General features: G+C 35.4%; 1 protein-coding gene across 2 annotated transcripts in view; it reads left to right on the top strand.

The window, feature by feature from the left end:
- Positions 1–26,092, top strand: part of Ntan1 (N-terminal amidohydrolase 1) — a 104,471-nt gene that overhangs the window by 55,614 nt on the left and 22,765 nt on the right. For both annotated transcript variants that reach the window (XM_074176970.1, XM_074176969.1), the window contains exons 2-3: positions 60–253; positions 309–374. In XM_074176970.1, coding sequence (XP_074033071.1) covers positions 67–253; positions 309–374 — 253 coding nt within the window. In that variant the 5' untranslated portion in view covers positions 60–66. The remainder of the gene's footprint in view (positions 1–59; positions 254–308; positions 375–26,092) is intronic.

Below are 26,092 nucleotides of genomic sequence, written 5' to 3'. Positions count from 1 at the left end.
CACCAAATCAATCAAATTCCATTTGTTCTAGTGTTTTTTGAAGATATTTTCTCTTTCAGTTACAGGATGGTTCTAGTACTGAACGGAGTCTTGCAAGAGGACTGTCCACATGACACAACTTCTCTCTATCACACCCACCCAGTCTACAGGGAAACAGCAGCTCAATTACTAGCTGTTCCCAACAAAATAATCGGACCTGTCGGCCTACTTTACGTTCAACAGAGAGAATTGGCTGCAACCGTTCCTCATGACAGTGAGTAGTTTTTCAAATTGGCATTATTAGTTTACTCACCGGAATTTATTTTTAGAAAATGTTAGCATTCTGGGAGCGGACGATGTCACCACCTGCTTGATTGTTGTCGTGCGTCACTCTGGTGAGTAGAATGATAATATTTTCGAATTGTATCAACTGATCTGACTAGAAAGTCAAAGGCTCTGCGGCTTATTTGCAAACAAACGAGTAATCTTGCGACTGAAACATCAAATTCAGAACATTTTCAGAGGAATCTGAACATATAATTATGAATACGAAATTCACTTAACATCTGTTTCTCTGTACTGGTAAGTCCTAGGAAGCTGAAATTTGGTATATGAATGCTTTGTAAGTCTTTAATGCGACGTAAGAAAGGATTTTCGAATATTCCAACTGGAGCTCCCACACTGGTGATGAAAGGGGCGCATTTACATATGAAAATTCCTTTTTCGTCAGTGGTTCTCTGTACCTCTTTATTTTCGGAGGATGAATTTTGTACGTAGTTTCATTTTATGTTGAATATGTGCAATAGGGATTTTTAAATATTCCAACTGGGGATGAAGGGGGCCGAGTTTACACATGAAAATCACCTTTTCATCATTATTTCTCCCTACCGCTATATTTTTGAAGGCTGAAATTTTGTATGTACGTTCGATGTATGTTGTAGATGCGCAACGAGAAAGGAATTTTGAATATTACACCTGGGGCACCAGCCGCAGGGGAAAAAGGGGCGTTCACAAAATAAAGTTACCTTTTCTGTTTTTCCATACCGCTATATTTTCGAAGGATGAAATTTTGTATGTACTTTCAATTTATGTTGAAGATGCGCAATAAGAAAGGATTTTTAAATATTCCAACTGGGGATGAAAAGGGAGAGTTTGCTTGTGAGAATTACCTTTTCATCACTGTTTCTTCGTACCGTTATATTTTCGGAGGCTGAAATTTTGTATGTAGGTTCGTTTTTATGTTGCTGATGTTTAATAAGATAGAATTTTTAAATATTCCACCTGGGGCGTCAACCGCGGGGAAAACGGCTTGTTCATGATATAAAGTTACCTATTCATCACCGTTTTTCCGTACCGCTATATTTTCGGAGGCTGAAATTTTGTATGTAGGTTCGTTTTTATGTTGCTGATGTTTAATAAGATAGAATTTTTAAATATTCCACCTGGGGCGTCAACCGCGGGGAAAACGGCTTGTTCATGATATAAAGTTACCTATTCATCACCGTTTTTCCGTACCGCTATATTTTCGGAGGCTGAAATTTTGTATGTAGGTTCGTTTTTATGTTGCTGATGTTTAATAAGATAGAATTTTTAAATATTCCACCTGGGGCGTCAACCGCGGGGAAAACGGCATGTTCATAATATAAAGTTACCTATTCATCACCGTTTTTCCGTACCGCTATATTTTCGGAGGCTGAAATTTTGTATGTAGGTTCGTTTTTATGTTGTTGATGTGTAATGAGATAGAATTTTTAAATATTCCACCTGGGGCGCCAATCGCGGGGAAAACGGCATGTTCATAATATAATCATCACCGTTTTTCCGTACCGCTATATTTTCGGAGGCTGAAATTTTGTATGTAGGTTGGTTTTTATGTTGTTGATGTATAATAAGATAGAATTTTTAAAAATTCCACCTGGGGCGCCAACCGCGGGGAAAACGGCGTGTTCATGATATAAAGTTACAAATTCATCACCGTTTCTCCGTACCGCTATATTTTCGGAAGCTGAAATTTTCTATGTAGGTTTGTATTATATTGTAGGTGTGCAATAAGAAAGGACTTTCAAATATTCCAAATGGGATGCCAGCCGCGGGGCTGAAGCCCACACTGGGGATGAAAAAGGAGAGTTTACTAAATTGATGGATGTAGCCGTTACTACGTGGTAGGAGATCATATAAAAAATAGGAATGAAAATTTCTATGTTTTTTACCACTTTTATTTGTAACTGACGTTACTGCAGTTTCGTCCTATATGGATTTTCTCAAACTTATACAATAAGCTAACCATCATTCATTACATTCGCCAATATATACCATTTAGGTACTTGATTGAATACCTGTATTTACAGTTCAATCTGCGGATATGCCAATTTAAAAACCGGAGAGTAAATTAAATCGATTTGGTCATTTAACAGGTTACACCCGCAATGTTTATGCTTGTGAATTTCCGAGTATTCTAAATAATTGAGATTGCAACCCTTCCTTGCATAATGCAGAATTTCCGTATCGTTTAGATTCGGAAGCTTGTGGTTGCATGCCAAGAAATGTTTGAAAACGTCGAATCGTTTTTTCCTAGTCTGAAGGACCTTTCATGTTCAGCATACCGTTTTTGGAAATTTTGTCCGCATTGTCCCGCACAAACACTATTACAATCCGGACACTTGAGCTTATAAACTACAGATTTTTCCAACTTGTCGACCTTATCTTTGGTATTGAAAAGGAAATGAGATAACCTGGCATATGGTCTGAATGCTACCTCCACATTGTTTTTTCTGAAGAAACCTGCGATTATTTATGTTCTTTTTCCAAAATATGTTAGCGTTACCCATTTCTTGATTTCTGGTTGTTTGACCTGAGGATATATTAATCTGTAAGTGAATTTCCGGCTTTGTTTCCTGACTAACTTCTGGATAGTATCTGCGTTTGAACCATTATTATGACCTATCTGTGTAATTGTATCAATTTCCCTGGCTAGATTATCTGCAGACAAAGGCAGTGAGAATGCTCTGAGCAACATTGAATTTTAGGCTGCTAATTTATGACTGTGAGGACGGAAAGAATCGCTTGGGATGGTGATGTCTGTATAGCTAGGTTTTCTGAAAACATTGAACTCGAATTTATTCTGATTGTGTGTAATGGCCAGGTCTAAGGAATTTATCTGTTCCTCTATCTCTGTTTCGAGTGTGAACTGAATGTTGCTATTGGGATTGTTCATGAATGTCATAAATTGGTTCAGCTGTCGTGTAGTACCTCTGAAACAGTACAAGAATATCGTCTACATATCTGTACCGAAAATGAATATGTTTTTTACCCAGGTCGGAGTTTAGTATAGTGGCCTCCAAGTTGTTCATAAATATGTCTGCTAAAAGTGGACTAAGGGATGAGCCCATTAATAAACCTGCATTCTGTTTATAGAATTTGTTGTTGAACTGTAGGTAGCTCTGATTCAGGCACACATGTCTAAAATGAGGGGCTTACACTCGTTGTACGGTATGTTGGAGAACATACTCCTTGCATCGAATGAAACTAAAATTGAATTATGTGGCGTGGTTTGGTTCCTTATGTTTTCTAATAAAGTCAGTGAATTTTTAATGCTGTGAGGTGGGACGAAAATGGAGAGTTTACTTATGAAAATTACCTTTTTATCACTGTTCCTCTGTACCGCTATATTTTCGGAGGCTGAAATTTCATATGTAGGTTCGTTTTATATTGTAGAAGTGCATAAAAATGGATTTTCAAATATTCCAAATGGGACGCCAGCCGCGGGGAAAAATGGCGTGTAATATTTTCAGTAATATACATATACTTGCATACTTCAATGTTCATGTAAAACCAGTTGTTTCGAAAGTATATTTCTTTCGTATAATCCAATGTTTGTATGAAAGTAGTTGTATTGTGCCTTTTTGTGCCTTTTTTCCAGATTGTGTCTGAAAGTTTCTTCTTTGCAAAAAGATGGAGAAGTAGAAAGCCAAAGTATTTCTTCATCAAAAATAAATCTCTCCCAATGCCTTTTCCAATGTGAACAACTTCCTTTTTTATCATTTCAAAAATGTGGTTGTTTTTTCTTGGATCTGCCATAGGCCATAGTCATTTGACTTCTCTATGTTATTATTTCCTTTTGTGTTTTACAATTCTGCTTCTTGGTAATCTAGTTCATCTGCGGCATTTCCTATATATAGTATACTTTGCCTTATCCTCCCATGTTTTTTCATCCTTTTTTTATTAACTCAAATACTCATTGCAAAAATGTGAATTGTATTAAATTGATAAAGATCAGACAGCTCTGGTATCTTGGTAAAATATTTTGTGATTTCGTTCTAGTTCTAGTTATCTGAATAAAAATGGATAAGGTTGACAATTTTTGAGTTATATTTAAACTTATCGCCAATTAAAATAGTATATTGTTCAATAAGTGGAGAAAGTCATCTATTCCACACGATGTTTAGAAATTGTGGCATGTACGAATACAAGTGCCGATGCACGAGTAGCACACTATACTTTTTATATGCACCGGGAAAAATGATTGAAATTTACCTCGGAATTTTCATTTCGAACGAAGAAAATTACTTCAGTTTTATTGAAAATATACTCTCTCTATTGAATAATTCACATCCCCGAGCGTAATTTCAGTAGGCAATGTACTTTTCATTGAGAATTAAATATTCATCTAATATATGTGTGAAATCATAACGTATTATTTCATGTGGAGAGAATTACTAACTGGACGATGGGTATTCCCTCTTAGTGAAATGTAAATTTTCGCCATCTCTTTATCGAATGTAAAGTTACGCTTGTATTTGTGAGTGATTATTGTATTGTTCATTCTTGTCTACAGAAGCGCATCGGTTTGTCTGACGTGTGCCTTAGAATATTTTTGTTGTTGGTGATAATAAGTAAAGAAGGTGAGTACATTTCTTGTAAAATTTCAATAACTAGTCCAATAAACAGATGAATTCATTGAGTTTTCTCGTTATGCATTATAGAGTGTTTTTTTTTATTACAAGTATATCCTAACCTCACATCGCGAATTATTTCATACTATATGGAATAGTACAACATACATTATTTTAACTGATTTTCAAATAATTACAGAACATATATTTGAAAATGTTTGTGATAATTACTGAATGTTATTGAGAAAAAGAGATATACTCGATAGCAGTGGCGTGACTCATCAGTGACGCCGTATGCACGATCCATTTTAAAAATGAATTTCGATGAGGAATAAAGTTTCGTATTGGTGGTTGCAAATATCGACAATGTTAAATCGTAATTCCATTCACCTAAAAAATATCTGAACGTTTTATTCGTATCTCTCATAATTTTGGATAAATTTGAGGATTTGTGATTCTTATTATTGAACTTGAAAACATTTTTGCGATGGGAGGCAAGTTGGAACTCAAAATTGAAGGAATCGAGAAACACTTTAGGACCTTTTTGTTTCTGTTGAAGAGGTGAACAAAACACTTCATCACCACTTCATACCATATCGTTATAGCTATATTTGCTATATTTCAGATGTTGGAAAACATTTGAAAAAGTCTAATTTTTTATTTAAACGGTTGAATATGTATCAAAAATTTTTGAGAAATATTAATATTGAAGTCAAACTAGTAGTAGTTTCTCTCTAGGAATGTGTGTTCGTCAACTTACTGTGTTTTTAGATTTCTAAACCTATTCATTTGATGATATTTCATTTCTCTTTTAGGATAATAACAGAAATTCAGGAAAAAAGAAAAAGAAAAATTACTTTCATTTCTCTTTCCGAAGAATACCACCATGAGCAAGAAAGAAAATGTGTTAGTTTGAAGAATGTTTTTTTTTGTACTGTTATTTGACTTTTTTGAAAATGAAAAAAAAATGTTTTGTAGAATTTCATTTCAAGAATGTATATGAACTTATTTTGTATATATATATATATATTTTTAATATATCAATGTGTAATATGTCTTGTGCATTCAATTATCTAAATCATGAGAAAAAATGGCCACTTAAGAGTTAAGAGTCAACATCCGATTGAGGTATCATTGTCTTCAAAACTACTCTGAATACGGACTTTCTTACAACGGAATATCCCAAGGTAATATAACCCGTAAATGAAAAATTACACCGTTAAATTTTATCAGAGTATTGAATTCCACTGTGAAATTATATGAGAGTGTAAAATTCTACTGTAAAATTCTGTCAAGAGTGTAATATCTCGATATAAATTTATATCGCAAATTGACCCTATAAAGTTTTATTTCAACACAAAAGTACACTCAAAATGAAAAATTACACTGAAAAATTCCACACTTGTCTTCGGGGTTGAATTACAAAATAATATTCCGCATGGAATGTGAGATCACACACGAAAGTAATTTCTCGCTAATATGGGCGGTAATTAAATTGCCACCGGTACCGGTGTAAAATTTTTTACCAGTGTGATCCAATCAAAACTACATATTTCACAACTAAATAACTAATTGTGACCTAAAAAATGTATGTTAACATTATTGCAGTTATCGATATCAATAACAGGTACAATATCTTGAATTTCATCTTCTATTTTTTTTGAAATATATATTCCACTAGAAGATGCTGTTTTTTTTCAAGAGATTCCAGCTATCATTTGCTGATGACATTTTGCTTGACAGACTGCCGCTTTGATCGATTTCCACCCATCGGCATCCTATCACTTGAGGGTTGTTATGTTTTGCATCACAGTCTGCCATTATCGCGAAGGATGATTGTCGAATACAATGACCTGTTTAATTTTTTTTTGATATATGCAAAAATCAAGCAATTTGCTGTGTCTTGTTACCAAATGTGTTTATTTCAACACAATCACTGTACGTTTCTCCTTCTGGTGATTTCTGAATAATAACAACTATGATAATCAACTTCATTGAAGAGAACTCACGAGAGATTCACAAATAATTTTTCGCAAATTCGTGTTCAATATGAATCTATCTCTATATAATGTTTTGAGCGAGAGAAACATTCTCTTAAAAACTTTGTTAACGTGACTACTGAATGTGATATCATTATCGAATGTTAAAACTAAATTTATCGTTACTTCAACCATTGTTAGCTGTGTACCATTTATGGAAATAGATTTCGGAAGAAAAAAATACCATTAGTTTGGATTTCACTGAAGTATGTTTCAAATTCTGCGAAGCACTCAAGCAAAAAACTTTATTGAGGTCCCAGTCGATATCATTTTGAGTTTAGATTAGGTTATCTCTAGGAAAGCTGAGTATGAACTGAGTATTTTCCTCATATGCCTGACGTTGTAGATTTCAATATATCTGCTGTATTATAAAAAACAGGGGACCTAAAATACTTTTCTGGGGTACACATAGTTATGAGATACATGTGGTCAGCGAGATTTTTTTTATTTTCATTATATTTACTAAAACAGACGAGTCAATGTCCTGGATATCACACTTTCTAATTTTTTTAGCTACTCTACTTGTGTCAAACTTGTGTCAAGCACACTTTCTATAGATGCGGATGATAATTAGAACCCATCAGACAAAAACCACAGTCTGTTTACATTAACATAGCACTCAAATTAATGGAAAATAATCAATTTAAATCAAAAGGAATCAATCAAATACCAATTACAACTAACTTGAAAGCCATATTCATCAAAGATGTCCGAAAGATACAAATTCAAGCGATAATTCATCCTCTACCCGCTAAATGAAAATAAATCTCGTTTCTATATTACATGGTCATAAACTTCCTCGGCGAGCGAGAGAAAAAAAAATTGAAACACGTAAGAACATAATTAATCTGATTAATTGAATATCAGCGGAGGATGCACTTCGCTTAGAAAAAGTCACTGCCATAATTCAGTAATTTATGTTTGTATGCAACACGAAAGCAAGCTATTACGGAAGTGTACTCTGATGGTGTGGAAAAAAGTAATTAGTTATTTGAACTTGCTCAAAGAAGGTGCGCCTATTCGAGGAAGAATGTTTTGTGGAAACGGAAAATGTTTCCCAAGTGATTTCTTATTATTAATATCCTCCATTTCATCTAATTCGTGCATTTTATATGAATGTGCGGATAACCAGACGATATCTGCAGACGACACCTACAGGGATTTCGTTTATGAAAAAGATTCATTTTAGAATGCCTGATTTAGATTTTCACATATAAATTGATTTGTATAGAATGAGAAACTTCTCAAATACATCTGAAACAATTACTCACATTGGAAGTGACATCCAATGTTGTTCTAGACTGTGTAAAATGAATCAAAATTCCTGAGTACATTTTTTTGTTATTTTCGAAAATATGGTACTCTCATCACAAAAGAAGATGCACTTTCAAAATTCTTTCTTACTTTCTCGGTAACCCTTGAGGATATATTGTGTATCGTTCAATTCATCACTTTTATACCATCCAATCAGTTATCTGTATTTGATAGTCCTAATGGTCAGCATAAAAAAGTGCTTATCATCTGTACTAGAACCCATAGACACAACAGAGTGATTGAAAGTGAACCTGGAGTTATAATAGTAGAACATCCGAACCTAAATCGACCTTCACCGAGCTGATAATAGAATGAAATATATTTTATAAAGAATTTAGTTTATTAGAAAATATGTTAAAAATGGGTTCGCTAAAAAAATCCTGGACAGACTATTTTTAATTATTTAAAAAAAAAAAGATTTTTAATTAAATTTTGCAACATCAAGATAATGAGAAAATTTTTATCCTTACTTGAAGTATAAAACGTATAGAATGTGCAGCCGTTGGGTTGTCTATTATTTACCTGGGCGAACTACTGGTTTGTCAGGTATAAACAGGAATATCGATGCCAGTTACTTTCACTGATTAGATAATAAAAAAAAATGTATTCATCATAAGCGCTGTTTCGTTGCGAACACATTGATATAGGGCTGTCTTCAGAAAATTCGGTGCTATTAGGGGTTTGCGAACTTTAAAGATTTGAATTTCAATGCGCGTGGAAATGTGTGACAGAGAGATCCGAGGTAAGTATACTGTGTAATAATAAAGGACCCAACATCGTATATATATATATATATATATATATATATATATATATATATATATATATATATATATATATATATATATATATATATATATGACTTATAACCGTAATAATATATTTGTAATAGACAAGTTTTTGTAATCTCAAAATATGATAACGTGAATAATAAAAAAATCAATTACTTACTTTGAAATTTTTGAACTTTTCCTGGAAAAAATTCAAGAGAAACAAAGTGGACGGCCGAAAATTGAAATTAAAAAATGTTAAAAAAGATAGATTGAACATCTTGTATTGAGTTTGAAAATTTTTATTACAGAACAGCATGAATACAAAAATTATATTAATGAAAAATAAATATTCTTTATTCTATATCTGATTCGTCAGAAGTATCATTGTCGCACTCAAATTCTTCTGATTCATTAGATTCTTCCTTCTTCTCTTCCATTTCGACGATGTCCTGGATTTTCAAAGGAGTTTGATGTCCGATCACCTGTTGGTTTTAAAAAATCATCTAAATGCCATTCGAGGCGACTACGATGTTCGGTCCTTTATTATTACACAGTATACTTACCTCGGATCTCTCTGTCACACATTTCCACGCGCATTGAAATTCAAATCTTTAAAGTTCGCAAACCTCTAATAGCACCGAATTTTCTGGAGACAACCCTATATCAACGTGTTCGCAATGAAACAGCGCTTATGATGAATACATTTTTTTTATTATCTAATCAGTGAAAGTAACTGGCATCGATATACCTGTTTATACCTGAAAAACCACTAGTTTGCCCAGGTAAATAATAGACAACCCAACGGCTGCACATTTTATACGTTTTATACTTCGTCAGGACAAAAATTTTCTTATTATCTTGATGTTGTAAAATTTAATTAAAAATCATTTTTCAAAAAATAATTAAAAATAGTCTGTCCAGGATTTTTCTAGCGAACCCATTTTTATCATATTTTCTAATATACTAAATCCATTATAAAATATATTTCATTCTATCATCAGCTCGGTGAAGGTCGATTTAGGTTCGGATCTTAGACTATAAGGAAATAAATATTTCGAAATTAAATCTCTAAATATTTATCTCTCAACCTACCTATCCAGTAAGTCGACAACAAAACTACAATGGACACTGAATTATATCCGACAGACAATCGAATTGATCATCTACAGACCGGTTCCGTGAAATAACTTTTCCTGCAGTACAGGAGGTATAAACCTTCCTCCGGTGCAGGATAGATCCAACCAAATACCAGTGTACCTGTTACTCGTCTGACTTCAAAGCTGCTCCACTGTATGTATGGAATCTTCACCTAGCTCATCCCGTGAACAAAGCTCTAAATAGGGGAAGAAACATTCCATGCATCAATACTGTAACCTATATCGAAATGAGTCGGAAGATTGAATAAGTTAATAAATACTCCATCTCTTCAAACCTACCTAAAGTTCTGGTGGATTCTTTACGTATTAAAATCTCACTAATACCAAAAATGAAAAAAACTCAGTTATCTACAAACGAAAAGGTCTGAAAGCAAGCTGAGGTAATAAACAGACAGTCTCTATATTAAAACTTTTCACCATTGACATCTTTCTTCTAGAAAAACTTCAAAGCATTTTATCGAATCACTAAAGGCAATCGAAGTCACGGAGCAGAACCAATCAATCACCAACATTCCTAGCGAAGGAGCACTTCAAATCATACAGAGGAACCTATTCGAAGACGAGAACCTGGAAGATAAAATGAACCTACCTATAGCAGTGATCAGAGAATTACTAAGTTTATGTGCACGGAACTGCTATTACCAACTGAAGTACGAATTCTTTACGCAAGATGAGGGACTGCCAATGGGGTTGCCACTTTCACCAGTTATAGCCAACATATATATGGAGTGGTTTGAAACTCTGGCCATTGAAGAAGCTCACAGTCTGGTTGACATACGTTAACGATACTTTGACAGTATGGAACCATGGGAATACAGAACTAGACACCTTTCTGAAGCACATCAACGGCGTGAAACCTACCATCACCTTCACAAAGGAGAAGGAAGTTCACAACGAATTTCCATTCTCAGACATTTCGGAGAAGAGGACCGACATTGAGTGAGAAACATATAAGTAGTTGTTTACAGCTGATTCTCGGCCTCCCCCCACCACTATGACGTATTAATTGCTTTTTTTATTGGTTGTTGTTTGGTGAAGTTTTTTTGTTGTGCAGTGAAGTCAAGGCGTTGTGACCTTGAAGTGTCTGGTGCATGGATCGTTCAGATTTTTTTTTCATATGAGATTTTGTGTGTTTATGTGTGTGTGTGTGTGTGTGTGTGTGTGTGTGTAGAAGAATGCACGGTACAGGGTTTCATCATGTGCTTGTTTGTCTATGTACAAACATACGTCTGCATACTTCGAAGATCCTCCAAGTAATAAATGCTCCATCGGTGTTAGGGCACCAAGTTAGTAGTGGAGTGACGTCACAGCAATAACCGTTCAACGGCTAGAGAGCGACATGTTCACTCCACGACGTGTGGCAGAGTAATGCGTATTCATCGGTCTGCCCTCACCTCTCCCGAAGCGATGAAGGTTCGCTCTAGCCCCGCTATCGATGGTGACACAACGGCAGCCGAGGACCGTTTGCCTAGCGTCTACCCTCTCCGAGACCGCAACGACCACTGCTTGCTCGTACCGGCAACTGTTATCGCATCAAGTTGGGAGATGGGCTTGGCTGTGACGTCAGGCATCTCTAGTGGATAGCAACTAGCAATGTGAATCTTTCACGGTTTCATGGTGGGGGTGACTCACACTGTTTAATATAAAAGAAATGCCTGGCACACTATGAAATCAGTAGACGAATATATCTGCAGCAGTTAGCAATTGGTAGAGTGTTATTCAGTTCGTAATAGAAGGAAGACGGTGAGTGTATTTGTCTGTTGGAAATTGTTTATATTTTCATATATATTTTCATCATGTCCGTTTCAAAAGTAGACTTGAATAAAATTAATAATTTGATTGTACAGGAGGTTGAAATAGTAGAGCAAAAGGCCTTATCATCATTGCCAATTGATGAAGTGTTCATAATTAAAAATATGTCAACTTATTCTACACGATTTGGTAAATCAATTTTATTAACTTTGCAAGATGTGAGCAATGATAAATTATTTAAAACATGGCTACCAAAACGTATTTCGTTGCAATTCAGTGATGACGATATATCTTGTATCAACTCATCAGGTGGTAAATATACGATGATGTATTTAGGACAGAGCCAACAAAGTTTTGCTGGCATGAAAACGCGATCTCTAGTCAAATTCAATATAATTGAATAATAATAGTAATAATTTATAGTGAATTTCTTTAGGTCATAGCTTACGAAGTTTTTTTGGTGTGAAAACGCTAACTCTAGTCAAATTCAATATGATTGAATAATAATAGTAATTATAATGAATTTCTTATTGTTTTATAATATTCATATATTAGATGATAATAATTATATGGAAATATAAACATTACTAACTTAGTTGAATACACTCACTTTGTAACTACAAGTAAAATGGGAATGTGAGTATTATATCACTGAAAAATTGGAGGTTGCTTATTGTTTTTTTTTATTCAATTTCAGTTCCACCATTTAAAGATGTGGATGCAGTACGCAAGTCAAGATTGGGTCGATGTTGTAGATCTCAAATCATCGGTTCAACATTTGTCGTCTAAATTGAAGGTGTTGGGTGATGGAGCCGAACATGCAAGCAATTATGATATGAGTGTATGCTATGATGAAAAACAAATCGAATTATGCCTTCGTGATGCTGAGAACTATTGGAGTGGTGCAGAAGTTTGTAACAAATTTTTGGATAATGAATTGGAATTGTGGCAACTTTGTGATGTTATGATTGAACTGAACCTAAGAAGATTCCTGTATAGCCTCCAACCATACTTGCCAGAATGGATTATTCATCACTTTGAATTGAATGATGAAAATCGAGAGGAAATTGAAGATGGTCGCGAAAATGATGATTATGAGGAAGAAGTTATTTTAGATAGTCTGTATGTTCCTGTAAATCATAAATAATGTCAAATAAAAAACTTTGTATTATTTTCATGTTTTATTTATTTAAATCTCATGAAATACAATAGAAAATGATTACAAAACAATAAATATGATATAAAATACAATACATGATATAAGTCAGTTACAAATAAAAAAAAAAGATCATGAAACAGTACATGATAGAGTGAAAAAAAAGTGTCAATATCTGCTATGAACTGAACCATCCAATGCATTGTATGTTAAAACTGTATCATGCAAAATTAATGCATATACTTTAGTGTTGTCTGGAAACTTGGTCTTCCTCGTCTCAAACTCAATCTTTATATCAATAGTTGATGATTTTGTTGCATTCGGTTGATGAGAACAATCGATGACGAATAGTGGATTCTCTCTAAATTGTCCAATGTCCATCAGAGGTTCACTCATATCTTTATCATAATAACTTCGCTGGAAACTCTCAAAAGCATAATAAGCAGGAGCATCAAGTTTTTTATCGAAATTCAAATTCCAACGCTCATATGGATAAACTTCAGAATTCAAGTATACTCGAATACTATTGATATCAGCAGTTGTGAATTTTGTAATATCCTGTGTTCTATCTTCAGATGTGGTAGTACTTTGGAATGCGATGATGACAAAACGAGGAGTTTCCAATGCGTTAGTTGTTTTGATGGCCCATATGTCTGAAGAAGTCCCACGTAATGATGGTAGTTCATAGAGGTCCCACATACGATACGCCAACTTGATTTTGGCATTCAGACCGCTTTTGTTTATTCTACTCAAAAGTTTGAGCTTGTGTTTATCATCTGGTACAATATGTCTTATTTTCCATTCGATTTTATTTATTTCCAAATCAGCATCAACCTCACCTATATATGAGTTTTTGAATGATCGAGCGATAATCAAAATCAATTCCTGTTTGGCATTCAAGATACTTTTGTTGTAATCTTCAGCAAAACCCATCAAATATTTCAGTGGTAGTTTTCCACTAAAAACATGACTGTTTGTATCCAAGATATCTTGCTTCAATTGTGAAAGTCCCCAACCAGATGTCAATAATGTGTTAGCATGAGATTGTCCAAATGATATCATGGTTTTCATTGTAGATGTTATCCCAGGTTTTCTAACAACAGCCACTTGTTCACCACCCATTTCATAACGAATTTCGTCAAAGAGAAATGCAATTGCATTATTCGAGAGATAGCATGTTTTCGCTACATCTTTGGGGGTGAATTTACCTTCTATGTAAATGAAGCTCTCGGCAATATCTAGTATAACATCTTGATTATTGATTGCAATTCTGATTTCATCCGAATTCCTGAATAGCGGTGATCCATAGGGCTTATATGTGTGCTCATGTAAACTTATGAGAGAATGATCGAGCACTGGTTCATTGAATATATTCAACTTTTCATTGTTTGTTTCGAGCACCATTGTTATTTTCTCACTTTCAATCCAATCGATTTCAAAAATTTAAGATCACTCACAGACAGAGCGTTATGTGCTAACTGTTTAGCATACACTTGTGGAATGAGCTTCTTTTTATGCACACCTTTCTTTTTGATAGTGCAACTCGTTTGGGATTGTTCAATGCGATTTTGTCTATTATAAATGAAACCCATAACAACAGTTATTCGATTTTCTTCAATTCCAAAATAATGAAAATCTCTTCTTCACTTCCAAAATCGATAAGGTTATTTTTTTCATCCAAAATACGCACTGTAATGTTGTGAATCAATTGAAGACCTTCTGGACTGACAGGCATATATATAATACTGTGTGGTTCTTTAGTGAGATTGTAGCCAGGTTCAACATCAATATCGAATGAGAAAAGAATGTGGGATTCTTCACCATTTATATATGAACCAGATATTATATTGCAATCTAAGCGGATAAGTCTCACAGTTGTAATGTTTATTGGTAATGATGATTCATGTATCTGATTTGGTGGAAATATTTCATGAGCGAACCCCATCATTTCTGCTATTGAATTTGGATGTGTCAGATCAATTTCATATTTGGATCGCATTTCACATTTGAATGTATTATTATTGGCGTGTAGATAGAAAATATCATCTGCAACGACATCATTTGGTTTTTTATCATGAAACAATCTGAACATGATATGTTTCTGTATGACGGCATTGATCTCTTCTATTTCATAAGCACCACATGGAATTTCAATTGTCAACTTTTGGGGTATCGATGAGTTGTCATTACTGATTCTAAAACTAACTAAGTTATTAGCTTCAGTTATATTATTGATTGTATTGCATCCATAGAATCCCAAAAGTCCTAATCCATAACGACTGTTCCTATCCAATTCAATTGGTGGAAAAAAATCCGCACTCAAGACACTTGTCCCGACAGCTTGTAGCTCGAACTTTCGTGACATGACTGATGAATATTTTGAAACACATTTCAATTTATTATTGTACACAGCAACAGCACATTTGAGACAATTTACACTTTTTGGAAGGTGTTGTATTGTAATAAGTATCATTTTTATTGATACCAATATTCACATCCTCTATATTACAAATACAACACATAGATTTCCGAGGTATAGGACCGTCATTAACATCCGATTCTGAATTTTGATCGTGGTGGTGGTGCTCATAACAATATCTATGTTTCATTATATCGATGTCATCTTGCAGATGCTTAGGCAACTTTTCCCAAACATATGCAATCTCATGTGCAACACATGCAAGTATCACTTCCTTAGACATATTTGCAAGCATCACTTTATCCATTTTTTTCAAGGTACCATATTTTGAAAACATTCTAAGTGAAAACCCCATTCCCTTGATAGCCTCCCGATCCAGTTTTGGTGTTGAATCCATTTTTATTTGGAAAATTATTTAGAGAGAAACTGCAAGCACAAGTGACCACAGAGAACTGTATTAAATTTCTGTTGTCGATCATAGTTATATTTGATTTTTACATTCGAACATTTTCGAAAGAATCGAGTCAATTCCAATGGTGGGGGTAGATCTCCAAAACTATCGAAATATGTGACTTCTTTCCCATATTTTTTATATGCCACCCAATGTGTTCCTGGTCCACTTATTCCATCTAAATTAACAATAGCTGTCTCGTTTTGTTTTGGACCTGAAGATGGTAATCTATCACGCATAAAAACACCACGAAAATGTGGAATTTTCATTTTTTGTGCATAATAACTGAGATCGTGATCAGTAAGAGGCCTCTGAGGTAGGGGTTCAATTAGTTTTTTGTTTTGTTTGTGGCTTTGTATGGTTTTAAATATAGTCCTAAACCTTTACGGTATGGTTTGAGATATATTCCACTTCCGCGTTTGCCTAATGCTACAGCCTCCATGGTTTTATTGTGACGATTGGCTTCCATTAAAGCCGCTCTGCTGGCTTTTGCCGAATTCACGGCCTTGGTAATACCAGCAGCGGCTCCCGCCAAACTTCCTAGTGCGGATAGTCCAGCAAAAATTGGTATCAATGGTAAAAGTCCACCGATCTTGGGAACAGGAATTATGCGTGGTGTGCGGATTTTCTTCTTTCCACCGGCAGCTTTAAGGTATTTACGTGCCGCCTGCAATGCCACAGTAATAGCTTTTTTGCTATTATTCGTCACAAATTGATTCCCACCAGCTTTCTTCAATACATTTCGCACTTTATGGACTATCCCAGCACCAAATGCAACTTTTTTAATTTTATTTTTCTTCGTTTGTTTCCTCTTACATTTTTTCTTATTGGTACTACAACCCATGCCCACATGTCTTTTCGCTTTCATAATGTTGGTGACAAGTAATGCAGCTGCTCTTTCCCCAATACTCGCGTCCTTCGATTTAACCCTATCCCAAGCGCTGTATTCAAGTTCTTTGTCGGCTAAATGTCTTGCTGCAAGATCGGATGGATGCTTAGAATATTGAATATCGTGTTTTTTGCATTCAATATCTAATTTATTGATTCCAGGGTCGTTACGAGCTAAACGTTGTTTCAATTTTGTACCCGGTCCACAGTATTGATAACCTCCGGGTAGATGTAATTCGAAAGGAAGTTTGTTTATTAAATCATTAACAAAACCACAACCTCTTTTAATTTTACGATCACTTTCAATACGTCCGTATCGTTTGATGGTACACATTGAAATGAATAAGCTAATAACATTTATATAGTCTCCAACCACGGCACGATGCGCATTGTAAAACAGAAAGAAAAGTTTGCTGTAGATAATCTAGATGAGAAATTTGGTTGTGGATTGAATGGACAAAGGGTATTCAGACATGGTCCACTACTTCCATCATCAGTTCGAGGACTCATTATAGGACCTTCAAATTGTGGAAAGACGAATGCAATGATATCACTATTAACACATCCACAAGGACTGAGATTTAGAAATGTGTATCTCTATTCGAAATCACTCAATCAACCTAAATATCAGTACTTGCGAAGTGTTTTGGAACCTATAAAAGGATTAGGTTTTTATACATTCAGCAATAATGCAGAAATAGTGGAACCCTCCGACGCTAAGCCTAATTCTGTTTTCATTTTCGATGATGTGATATGTGAAAAGCAAGATATTATTAGATCATATTTCTGTATGGGACGTCATAAGGATGTTGATTGTTTTTATCTAGCACAGACATATTCACGGGTACCCAAACAGTTAGTGCGTGACAATACCAATTTCATTTTAATGTTCAAACAAGATGAGACGAATTTACATCACATTTATTCAGATCATGTTTCACCCGATGTAACATTCAAACAATTCCAATTGATGTGTGTTAAATGCTGGGAGGACCAATATGGATTTCTAGTCATTGATAAGGATAGAAAAATAGATGAAGGTAGATATCGCAAAGGATTCGATAGTTTTATATACCCATGATCTTGTTTTTTACACTTATTCGATCACTGAATATTGTAGAGGTCACTTCATCAGCGAATTAGGCTATAATTTAAAAAAGGGCATTATGAATACAAAAAAAGATTCTGAAAATAAAAACAATGAAATGAATTTGAAACGTCAACTAGTAGAGACAACAGAAGCTGTCAGGCAGAAATTCAACTCTATCAAGAATGATAATATTGAAAATCGTACGACACTTGAAAGATTGTATGAGCCCATAATGAAACCATTGAATGTTTTATCATCAAACGCTACTTCTAAATCACCAGTGTTATCACCAAATCATGGAACTGTTCAATCTACTTCAAATTATCCCATGAGTACTCCAATAGGAAGAAAACAATCTTTTGCTAGTGTATCATCTGTGAATAGTGACACGAGCACACTTCAAGACGATATGAGAACAACTCTATTCGAAACACCATCATCGTCCCACATCGATTCCTCGGATCCTGTCACCTCACCTGATATGAATGAAAGTGGTGAAGATGTTTTGATGAAACATTTGAATAATGTAAAATCTAGAAATCCAGCATATGATGGAACATTTGGCGTACGTATGGATCCTATTACACAAAAGCTGAAAATGGGAAGTCTAGTGGTGTATTTCAAAGATGGAAACATTTCATTTTGGGATGCTAATAAAGTGAAAAAATATGAATGCGCAGGTAGTCCAGAATTGTATGATATGATCTTTTTGAAGAATCCACGAGATGTTGATAATAAAGAAACTCGTCAAGTATATTCCAAAATATTGAAAATAACGAATGCTCCATATAAACAATATCATCAGAAGAATGGTTTTAAAAATACAAATTCTAAAAAATTTCGTGAAGTTATCAAACCTCTATTAGACTCACGACAATATCCAATAAGAAGTAGAAGTAAAATTGGTGGAGCACTCAAACGAGTGAAAATGGAGAAAATATATAATTCTAAACCTGTGAATTATGTGTACTGGAATTCACCGAAAGAGTTAGTTGCTCGCCTACGATTATTGGTAGCTTCAAAGTCAGCTGGTCATACAGGACATGACAATGAAATAATTTCAATAATTGAAGAATTACGTGAAGAAGGTATAATATATTAACATATTCACATGTAATGATCACTGTCACATCATCATTCAATGCAGTAACATTATCACATTTTCTCTTTAATCATATTGAAATAGAATGACTAATGAAATAAGTGATGTCAAACGACAAGTTGTTAATGAATTACATAAACCTGCAAGACGTAATTTTCGTAGAAGAATAACCACCATCAAAGGTTTTGCAGATCTATGGCAAATAGATTTAGCTGAACTGCAACCTTATGCAAAAAGTAATGAAGGATACCGATATATACTTGTAGTGATAGATTGTTACTCCAAATATCTGTGGACTGTAGCAGTTAAAGATAAAACAGGTAGTACAGTAACTAATGCAATGAAACATGTACTGAAAGAAGCCAAATACTCCCCCAAACACATACAAAGCGATCAAGGGAAAGAATTTTTCAATAAAAGCTTCTCATCTCTCATGCGAGAATATAATATCAATCATTATTCAACATTTAGCACAAAGAAGGCAGCTATAGCAGAAAGAGTGATTCGTACAATAAAGGGGTGGCTCTATAAGGAATTTTCGATGAGAGGTCACCACAAATGGCTTGATATTCTTCCAACTATAACTAGTAGATATAACAATAAAGTTCATCGTACAATAGGTATGGCACCCATTAATGTTGATCCATCAACAAGATTGATATTCAAAGGTATCAATGGAGTTGGAAAAAAACAAAGTAAACCCAAATTCCGATTGAATGATATTGTACGAATAAGCAAATACAAAAATATTTTTGAAAAGTCTTACACTGCGAACTTTACCACGGAACTCTTCAAGATTGTTAAAATCAATAAAACTTTTCCCACAACCTATAATCTTGAAGATATGAATGAACAACCTATTAGAGGATGTTTTTACGAAGAAGAGTTATTGCGAACCGAAAATCCTGATGTATATCTGATCGAGAAAGTGCTGAAGAAAAGGAAAAATAAAGTATATGTAAAGTGGTTAGGACTTCCTAGTGAACAGAATTCTTGGATTGATGAATCAAATATGCTTTAAATGTATCTAATAATGTATTTATGAATAAAGTAATGTTAAAGTTCATTATTGTTTTCATTTCAATTATATGTAAGTGAATTGAAAAAATATTGCAGCGGTAAACATTGCCCCAACCATTCGCAATGTTCTGTGTATACCAAACCAAATTAATTGTATACTCCATTCCCGCTTAAAATTTTTTTCAACTCACAATATTGAGAACACAATACCATTCCCAAAACTAATCGCTGTCACTTTGAAATGCTTTCTCCAACTCTTTTCGCCAATTATCTCTCACTGATAATGCCGTCTCATAAAGTCGAGTCGACTCCTCAAGCTCTGCCTGTGCTTGCATTCTCGAACGTTGATTGAATTTGTCATCTTTCATGATTTTTGAACGTAGTTCATCTGCTTCTTTGCTCATGTTAGCCAATTCAATTTTCGCTAATGCAATCTTAGCATCTAATGCTTGAAGAGTGTCCTTATTGACACTAATAGCTTGCTCACTCTTTTCATGTTCAGCAATAGCCTTTTGCGCCTTTACAAGACGGCATTTCGCTTTCTTTTTCATATCTCCAAACCGAAGTAATGGAGTGAAAGAAGATAGCGATTCAGTCATCAAATCACCCTTCATTTCTTTGGGTTCACATTTTGTCTTCCTCTTCGATCTGTCACTTTTCGTTGTGGGCTTTTTCTCCTGCAAACCACTTTTCGATTGTTTTTTTTCTTTCAACTCAGTGACAATCGATGAAGATGCATTATTAACCTTCCTTTTGATAGTTCTGGATTTTTTATCAACACCAAGAGGGGGGGTAGATGAAGGGTGTTTGGATGATGATGATTGTGAAATGATTGGAGTTTCAACGATAATTTGTTGAATTGGTTCCGGCACATCTGCGAAGTTAACGAAGTCGCTAATATCAAAATCACTTATCGAGTCTTGAGACTGTAAATGTAATACTGGAATATTTTCAAAATTAGTGTGATCGATATCAACAAGTGGTGAACCATCTTCAGCAATCAATAGTGGCATGGAGCTCATGATAATGATTATTTAGGTTTGGAGGAATGATATGTGATAGCAATAGAATGTGGATAGGAAAGGTGATGATGTTACTGATACTTCACCTTTTATAGAAGAAAATAAACTAGCGCATGCGCTCTTTCGTCAACTAGCCCACTCTTTCATCGACTAGAGATGCCATATCCTTCTCTCCCACTTAAAACGAGTCAAGTGATAGGTGGGAGTCGTACCACTTCCGTTTCCTATTCAATCGTATAAGTCGACTTGCGATCCTGAAGTTCATTCATTCACTCTCTACAACTGTGAGCAAACAACAACAAGATGAATTCTGCAAAAATAAATGCTGCATTAAATAGAATATCTGCTGTTGATGAAAACAATTGGATAGACGAATCAGATGATGATGATGTCAATGTTCCGCTAGAGGAAGTGATAGTTGAAGCAGAAGATGTTGGAGTCGATGAAGATGAGATAGACGAAGTTGAAAACGAGGCCAACCAAAGCGACGAAGATGATGACGTGATGGAGTTTGAGAGGGTCATGGATGAAGAAGGAGATGATGAAGGGATAGAAGCTGACACAACTGAAGGCGATGGTGCTTTGAGGATCGGTATGCGAACGCTCAATGTCAGTGAGACATTGGAAGATCCCTTGGATTTGTATTGTGCAATGGATGCATACGTATTGATCAGCACAATAGATGGAGAGAACAAAAAACTATGCTGGTGCTGCTTTCGGTTTTATTCGCATAGAAACAATAATGGAGGGTGGTATGCCCATGTCAACACCCACAACACTGTCTCAATTATGGAAATGGGACAAAATTGGTGTGAAGCTTGCGAGAGGCCACTAACAAACTTCACCCGAGTATCTACATGTATTATATGTAATAATGTCCAACCTGTGGCACAATAACCGTGGACCTACTGGTCAAAAAAAAAAACAACAGCCCTTTTCAGGGCTACATTATTCACACAAACGGTAGTAGTAGAATTCACAGATTATGTGATAAATGACTACTTTGACTAAAAAGTCGAAGTTAGGATTTGGTTTATCATCGAATATCTGTGTATATGATGAGTACTACTTTGACTGAAAAGTCGAAGTTGATATTTTCTCAATCATTGAATATAATGATGAGTACTACAGAGTTGGATGATGATACTTTCACATAAGTTTTGACTATAGTGTTAACCTATTTCTGATTGAAAGTATAATGATAGCTCTGAAAATAGTTGTTTATTGTCTTTAATTGTAGCCCTTAAAAGGGCTGTTTTTCCTATTAATCCATACAATGGTATGGACTAACGCTCTTCATCATCAGAAACAATCATGATGGTGTCATCATCTGAATCATCTGTATCTGATGATATACTGATGATGTCGTCCTCATATTCATCAGATTCATCTGAATCAGATGATATACTAATTATGTCGTCCGCATGATCATCTAGCTCGTTATCCTGTAGATCGTCTAACTCATCTACTTCCTCTTGCATACGTTCCGGGAAATCATCAGGAAGATCGTAGATGCGTTGCAGCATTTCTGCGAAGGTTGTACTGAAATGATCAAACGTAGAATCTATTTCATGTACCTGGATGGGTCCTGTACTCATCATAGAAGACTCTGGTACACTCATCGGTTCGGTGGTGGAATCAGCAATCGACATTGTGGAAGAATGATGTAGAACTGGGATTGATACTATATTTATATTGGAAGAAATAAAACGGAGGGGGTGAAGTGTAAATGTAGAACAGTGTTTGAGATTCGAAAACATTAAAAATGACGATCTTCATGAAACTCTGAGCGATTATTATGAGAAATTCTAAGTGATTATTATGAAAAACTAATAAGAGAGAGGGAGGAAGACACTGCCCCAGCCTCGCAGTGCCTCGTGTACACCAACCAAAAAAGTGTGTACTCCGTGGAAGGAAAGGAAAGGAAAGGAAAGGAAAGGGTGGGAGAAACAGGGAAACGATTACATATCGTCGTCGGAATTTAGGACATCATCGTCATCAATTAGGATAGGAGATGGCGGAGGACTGTCCTCGATAAGGATTGGGGATGGTGGAAGTCTGATGTCGCCAGCGTCATCGTCGTCGTCGTCGTCATCCTCATCTGTGATGTCTACAGGCGGTGGGTCACCCCATTCGTCATCCCATTGGTAGGGATCCGGATAATCCCCGTCCGATAAGTCAGCTTCATCACTCCCAGTGACATGCTGAACCTGCACCCTGTAGTCATTATTCATGAATTCGAAGGGAATGTCATGAGGTGCCGTTGTGGAGTCCACGAATCCTTCATGGATAGAAGCCCAGTAAGGATGTTGATGCGCTGGGTCACTGTACGGCTCAGTAGTTGAATCAGGTTCCATGTTGAAGGTGGCTGATCAACTGAATATTCCAACAGATAATTCCTACTTTTATACTTTTGAAAGGGAGTGGGGAGGAGTGGGGATGAAAGAACTTGGAATTGAAAATGGAAAAAAAGAAAAATAATGAAAAGACGAAGTGAAGAAAAATGCTCCAACCATCGCATTGTTCAATGTGTACCAAACCAAAACAATGTACACCCTTTATTTCACTTCTTTTTTCATTTTTTTTTTGTTTTTTATTCCTAAAATTATAATTACAAACCTAAAACTACCATGCTACCTAATTATCCTAAAACTATCCTAGTTGACCTAAAAACTATTTCCCTTTATTCAAAAATTTCTTTATAAATATTTTTAGTTCATTATTGAGCTCTATCGAAGAGGTCTCTGCCTTCCGCCTTTCCTTCAGAGCTGCAGTCCTTCGATCTAGCTCGGCCATCCTCATTAACAACTCGCGCCGTTGGCTAGCAATTTCATTCTCCTCCCGGGAAATGCTAGCCAACGCGGCCTCACTATTTCGTGAAGCAAGTGCAACATCCCTACACCTCTGTAGGAAAGTTTCCATCTCCTGGGGGTTAACCTCTCCGAAAGGCTCCGGCACTGGTGGCACTTGTGGCGCGATCTCCCCGGCAGGCTTCGACACTGGTGGCACGACCTCCATGGCAGGATCAGGCACCGGTGTGAGTTCCATGGGTGTCAACATCGCTGATAATGCAAATTGGGTGAGGATTTCACCTGGAGATGGCACCCTCGGCACCGGCTTATATGCCCTCCGTCTTTCCACTGTCAATGCGAGCGGTGTGGGACGTCTCGGAGGATTCCTTTTGGCGGTCGACCAACTACCTGCATAAGGGTTAGTCCTATTGCATTTACTCCTATACCTTTGAATAGGACCAACCTTAGCTGCAGATTGCCGCTTGGCTTTGTTAACAACCCTGTCTTCCTGAAATGAGACAGGGCTGCGTGGCCGCTGCACACCACCCGAAGTTGAAGCCTTCACCTCTTGGACCATCGCCACCCCGTCTCCCTCGAACATGTCAGGGCTGCCTGGTCGCTCCACCTCAACATCCACAGGTATGATCGATGCCACAGCGTTGTCGATTTCCTACGTGTAGTTTTCCATTCTGAAAATGTAATACAAAGTTAGTTGTTATGAAAAAGTAACATTGATAACTTACTCAAAATTCGCTTGTTGTAGACTGTAGAAGACTGCTGTATTAGACTGGTGTTGTAGTAGATTGCTGTAGCTGGACTGCACTCGATGAGAAGACTTGTCGTACTGAATGCCGAGAAGTGTGCTCCTCAGGGTGTAGGCAGAAGTGGGAGTGGTGGGAGTGAGGTGGGGGCGCGCATGCGCAATTGTGGGGTGAGGCGAGCAATGGTGGGAAGGGGGCGGGGCTAAAAGTGGAGGAGAGTGGGCGGGGACTACAGTGTGTTGTTAAATTTTTTTTTTAATGAAACATAAAATTAAAAATTTTTAGTCATAGAACCGGCATTGGTCATCCTCAGTCATAGAACCGGCATTGATCATCTACTTGAATTGTGACTGGAGAAAAAAATCTTTATTTTTTGTAAATCTATATTATTAAAATCAATAATGGGGGTATTTAATGTTCAGTGTGTATGTAGAATCGATATTTTTTGAGAAATGAGTGGTGGAATCTCATTATTATAATATTGAATTTATTACACTTATTTTCAATTTTACACGAAAAATAGTAATGACAAAAGTTGTAGAGAATTTAATTTCCAACAAATTTGGTCTCTATTATTTTTTTCGCAGGATTGATATTTTTCGAGAAAAGAACGGGTTGTAATCTCATTATGTAATATTGAATTTATTACACTTATTTTCAATTTAACACGAAAAATAGTAATGACAAAAGTTGTAGAGAATTTAATTTCCAACAAATTTGGTCTCTATCAATTTTTTCGCAGGATTGATATTTTTCGAGAAAAGAACGGGTTGTAATCTCATTATGTAATATTAAATTTATTACACTTATTTTCAGTTTTACACGAAAAATGGTAATGACAAAAGTTGTAGAGAATTCAATTTCCAACAAATTTGGTCTTTATTAATTTTTTCGCAGGATTGATATTTTTCAAGAAAAGAACGGGTTGTAATCTCATTATGTAATATTGAATTTATTACACTTATTTTCAATTTAACACGAAAAATAGTAATGACAAAAGTTGTAGAGAATTTAATTTCCAACAAATTTGGTCTCTATCAATTTTTTCGCAGGATTGATATTTTTCGAGAAAAGAACGGGTTGTAATCTCATTATGTAATATTAAATTTATTACACTTATTTTCAGTTTTACACGAAAAATGGTAATGACAAAAGTTGTAGAGAATTCAATTTCCAACAAATTTGGTCTCCATTAATTTTTTCGCAGGATTGATATTTTTCAAGAAAAGAACGGGTTGTAATCTCATTATGTAATATTGAATTTATTACACTTATTTTCAATTTAACACGAAAAATAGTAATGACAAAAGTTGTAGAGAATTTAATTTCCAACAAATTTGGTCTCTATTAATTTTTTCGCAGGATTGATATTTTTCGAGAAAAGAACGGGTTGTAATCTCATTATGTAATATTAAATTTATTACACTTATTTTCAATTTTACACGAAAAATGGTAATGACAAAAGTTGTAGAGAATTCAATTTCC

Source organism: Leptinotarsa decemlineata, unplaced genomic scaffold, assembly GCF_025532065.1.
Source record: "Leptinotarsa decemlineata unplaced genomic scaffold, Ldec_3_MD MMD2_tig00002082_RagTag_RagTag, whole genome shotgun sequence".
Lineage (NCBI taxonomy): Eukaryota > Metazoa > Arthropoda > Insecta > Coleoptera > Chrysomelidae > Leptinotarsa > Leptinotarsa decemlineata.
Note: the sequence above shows the minus strand (reverse complement) of the source record. Positions and strands in the feature narration are given on the sequence as shown.